At 48.8% G+C, this 3,597-nt stretch overlaps 1 protein-coding gene across 1 annotated transcript in view; it reads left to right on the forward strand.

Moving 5' to 3' along the window:
• The first annotated feature begins 6 nt into the window (after positions 1 to 6).
• Positions 7 to 3,597, forward strand: part of LOC126495607 (myeloid cell surface antigen CD33-like) — a 7,001-nt gene continuing 3,410 nt past the window's right edge. Inside the window, exons 1-3 of the mRNA XM_050133199.1 lie at positions 7 to 1,954; positions 2,138 to 2,416; positions 3,244 to 3,337. Of these exons, the coding sequence (XP_049989156.1) occupies positions 1,504 to 1,954; positions 2,138 to 2,416; positions 3,244 to 3,337 (824 nt within the window). The 5' untranslated portion in view covers positions 7 to 1,503. The remainder of the gene's footprint in view (positions 1,955 to 2,137; positions 2,417 to 3,243; positions 3,338 to 3,597) is intronic.

The raw sequence follows: 3,597 nt of genomic DNA on the forward strand, positions 1-3,597 counted from the left end.
TGTGTGTGTGTGTGTGTGTGTGTAATATATACACATATATATGTAACATATGTGTGTGTGTGCTACATCAAATTCTGTGACATGGATAATTATAGGAGTTGAACCAAAAATTGAATCTTTTCTGACAGTCCACTCTCTCCCTGGGAGATAGAGATCCAAGATGGGGAGGAAGTGCTGGTCTGCAAGGTGATGATGCCAACGTCGCTGTTGTCCACACCACACCATGGGGAGCTGTTTATCCTGTACTGTTGATAATTCGTGTTCTCCTTTTGTGTCACCTTGACAGTGCTACTGACATTGATACCCTGGGAATTAATCCATTAGACCTGAGGGAAATAGTTTCCAGCTCATGCTTTACAAATATATCCCATATGCCTCCGCTGCAGGAGGAGAAGTCCCCAGTGGCAGCAGTCCTGAAGACAGCTGCATCAGTGTGTGGAGAGTCTGAGGCTTCTGCATGGCAGGCAGCACAGGAGGGGACCAGGTTCCCTTGTGTCCAGCTCTGCAATGCCCACAGCTCACTGTGTGCTTCCTGGAAAAGTGAGAGTACGAACACAAGAGATGTCTCCTTTTCATCAGAGATCTTCCTCCTCAGGGGAGACCTTAGACTGACACCCCTGTACCAGATCCACCTCAGTGCTGGAGTAAGTCCCTCAGAACTTGCTCATTAACATCCTCTATTCCTCCCTCCTTTCCTTTATTCTATCCTCCCTACCTCATTCCCTCCACCCACCCACAATTCTCCCCTTTCTTTTTGTGTATATGTATGTGCATATGTCTGTGTCTTATGCACGTGGTGTTCATGCACAAGTGTGGGTGTGAGGGCCAAGGTTGATGTCTTCCTCGACTACTCTGCCTCATCAAAATATTTTTAAGATTTATTATTTTATCTATGCGTATGAGTGTTTTGCCTAGGTGTAAATGTGTACAGGCCAGAAAAGGGTGTCAAATCCCTTGGAACTGGAGTTATGCATGACTGTGAAACACCACATGGGTGTTGGGAATTAATCCTGGGTCCTCTGCAAGAGCAGTAAGTGCTTTAAACCGCTAAGCCAGTTCCTCCACTCAGTTTTTCAGACAGGGTGTCTCACCGAATCTGGAGATGACCGATTGGGGTAGAATGAGTGGCAGACACGTGCTAGGGATCCTCCTGGCTCTGCCTCCCCAACCCTGGGATTACAGGCACACAATGTCACTCTCAGATTTTTATGTATGTGTTGAGAATCTAAATTTAGGTCCTCATGCTTTTGCGACAAAACCTCTCGCAGAGCTGCCTCCATCGCTCTCCTCCTCTGTTTGTCCCTACCCGGGTCTCTTGGGCCCCTTGGCTGTCTGACTGCTGGGTTTTCATGTGTTCTCTGAAGACAGGAAGACTCAGGCCACCTGCAATCTTTGGTTCCTCTTCTGTGAGCCACAATCTGTTGATTTTCTGCAGCTTTCTCAGTTTCTAGAAAGTTGTGCCTGTGTCTCCCTTCCTTTGCTCACTCGCAGCCATTCATCAGGATGCCGCTGCCCCGACTGCTGTTTCTGCTCTGGGTCTGCGAGTGGGTACCTGGAAACCACTTTCTTTTCCCTATGGTGTCCACAGTTACCTGCGAGACACACAAGCTGGAACTGAAGTCCAGCCTAGTGAAAGTGCAGGAGGGTCTGTGTGTCCTTGTGCCCTGCACATTCTTTGAACAGTCTGGGAACCGAAGCTCAGATATGGTCTTTGGCTACTGGTTCAGAGCAGGGGCAAATACAGACCATGATTCGCCCGTGGCTACAAACAAACCAAATCAACCGGTGAAGAATCAGGGCCAGTTTCATCTCTCCGGGGACCCAAGGAAAAATGATTGCTCGCTGGACATCAGAGATGTGCAGAGGACCGACAGTGGATCTTACTTCTTCAGGATGGAAAAAGACTCCTTTAAGTGGAATTACTATATGAATCAGCTCTCTGTGCAAGTGACAGGTAAAGTACTGGCTCCACGCTGGCCAGAGAGGAAGCTCATGGGTGTCACGGAGCAGGGCAAGGGTCCCGACCGAAGAGTCACTGGGGATGGAGGAGAGTAACAGAGGAGTTGGGTAAGAGCCTGTGTCTCTCAATGGCTGTGCTCCCTCATCCTGATCCTGCATGTCTTTCTAGCCTCACCAGCCCTCACTCACATCCCCAACATCGATATTCCACAAACGCTGGAGCTTGGCCTGCCTAACAATGTGACGTGTTCTGTGCCCTGGGCCTGTGAGCGGGGCACGCCCCCCATCTTCTCCTGGATGACAACTGCCCTAGCATCCCTGGGCCCCAGGACCACCCTCTCCTCAGTGCTGACCCTCACACCCAGGTTCCAGGACCATGGCACTAACCTCATCTGCCAAGTGGCCTTCCCTGGAGTCGGTGTGACTGTTCAAAAGACTGTCCAGATCAATGTCTCCTGTGAGTTCAACCCAGGGCTGGGATTCATGGTGACTGTGTCATAGTTGGGCTGGGAACTGAGACAGACATGGGTCCTATACCACTCAGATTCTGTTCTTTCCGGACAGTTGTGGGGAATAGGGCTGAAACCTGAGACATTGTTTTGTTTTTGTTTTGCCAAGATACTATACAGAACGCCACAACCCATGCCCCTGGAGGAGCTGGTCCAGGTAGGGGGAGTCATCTTGGGTTGGAGGGAAGAGAGTCTCTTTAGCTCAGAGCAGGGTCCATCCTTCCTTATCCTGGCTGCTCTTGTAGACCACCAAGGTTCAGTTCTCAGCACCCACATGGCAGCCTGTAGCTATCTGTAAGTCCAGTTCCAGAGGAGCTGACAGCCTCTTTTGGCCTTGGAGAGCACCAGGCACTCATGTGTGCACATACATACATAAAGCAAATAAAAACATAAAAACTTTGAAAAGGTTTTTTGTGTGCCCATTACTACCATATGTAAACGTGCTCTTCAGTTCTGTAAGTCCTTGATATTTTCAACTGCAATTGTTGGTTTTGACTTTTGATGCAGAATCTTGCTATGTAACCCAAGCTGGCTTTGAACCTATGGTCTTATTGCTTCATCCTTCTGAGTAGTGAGATTATAGATAGCCACCATGCCTCTGTGATGGAAGCTTTAATTATGAAATAAGAGAGTGATTTTTTTCTGATGTATTGTTGGCAACGGGATGAGTCTCAGATCTGGGGTGCAGGGAGATTTGGAGGATCAGATCTAAGTTCTGTGGAGAGAGGGTGTCTGGGATTAGCAGGTAAATTAAGGTCCATCTACATTTCTTCAGGGATATCAGGGCCCCTGGCAGAGGTGGTTCTCGTGGCCATTGGAGAGGCGACTATCAAATTCCTGCTTCTTGGGATCTGCTTCTTCTTCCTAAGGTGAGTGCTGCTCCTGGGGCAACGGGAGGTGTGATGAGGGCAGAGACACAGGACCGAATCTTAGATTACCTGTGCTGGGAGACAAGATGTAGGTCTTAAGGGTTGGAATCCAGACAGGGAACTCTTGGGTACTGACCTCACCAAGCTGGAGCTGTCAAATGTGGCAGATAAGGGAGTGTATTAGTCAGAGTTCTCAAGAGAAACAGAACTGATGGAATGTAAGTACACACACACACACACACACACACACACACACACAC

This window comes from Alexandromys fortis, unplaced genomic scaffold (genome assembly GCF_014885135.2).
Source record: "Alexandromys fortis isolate MF-2015 unplaced genomic scaffold, M_Fortis_MF-2015_v1.1 scaffold_509, whole genome shotgun sequence".
Lineage (NCBI taxonomy): Eukaryota > Metazoa > Chordata > Mammalia > Rodentia > Cricetidae > Alexandromys > Alexandromys fortis.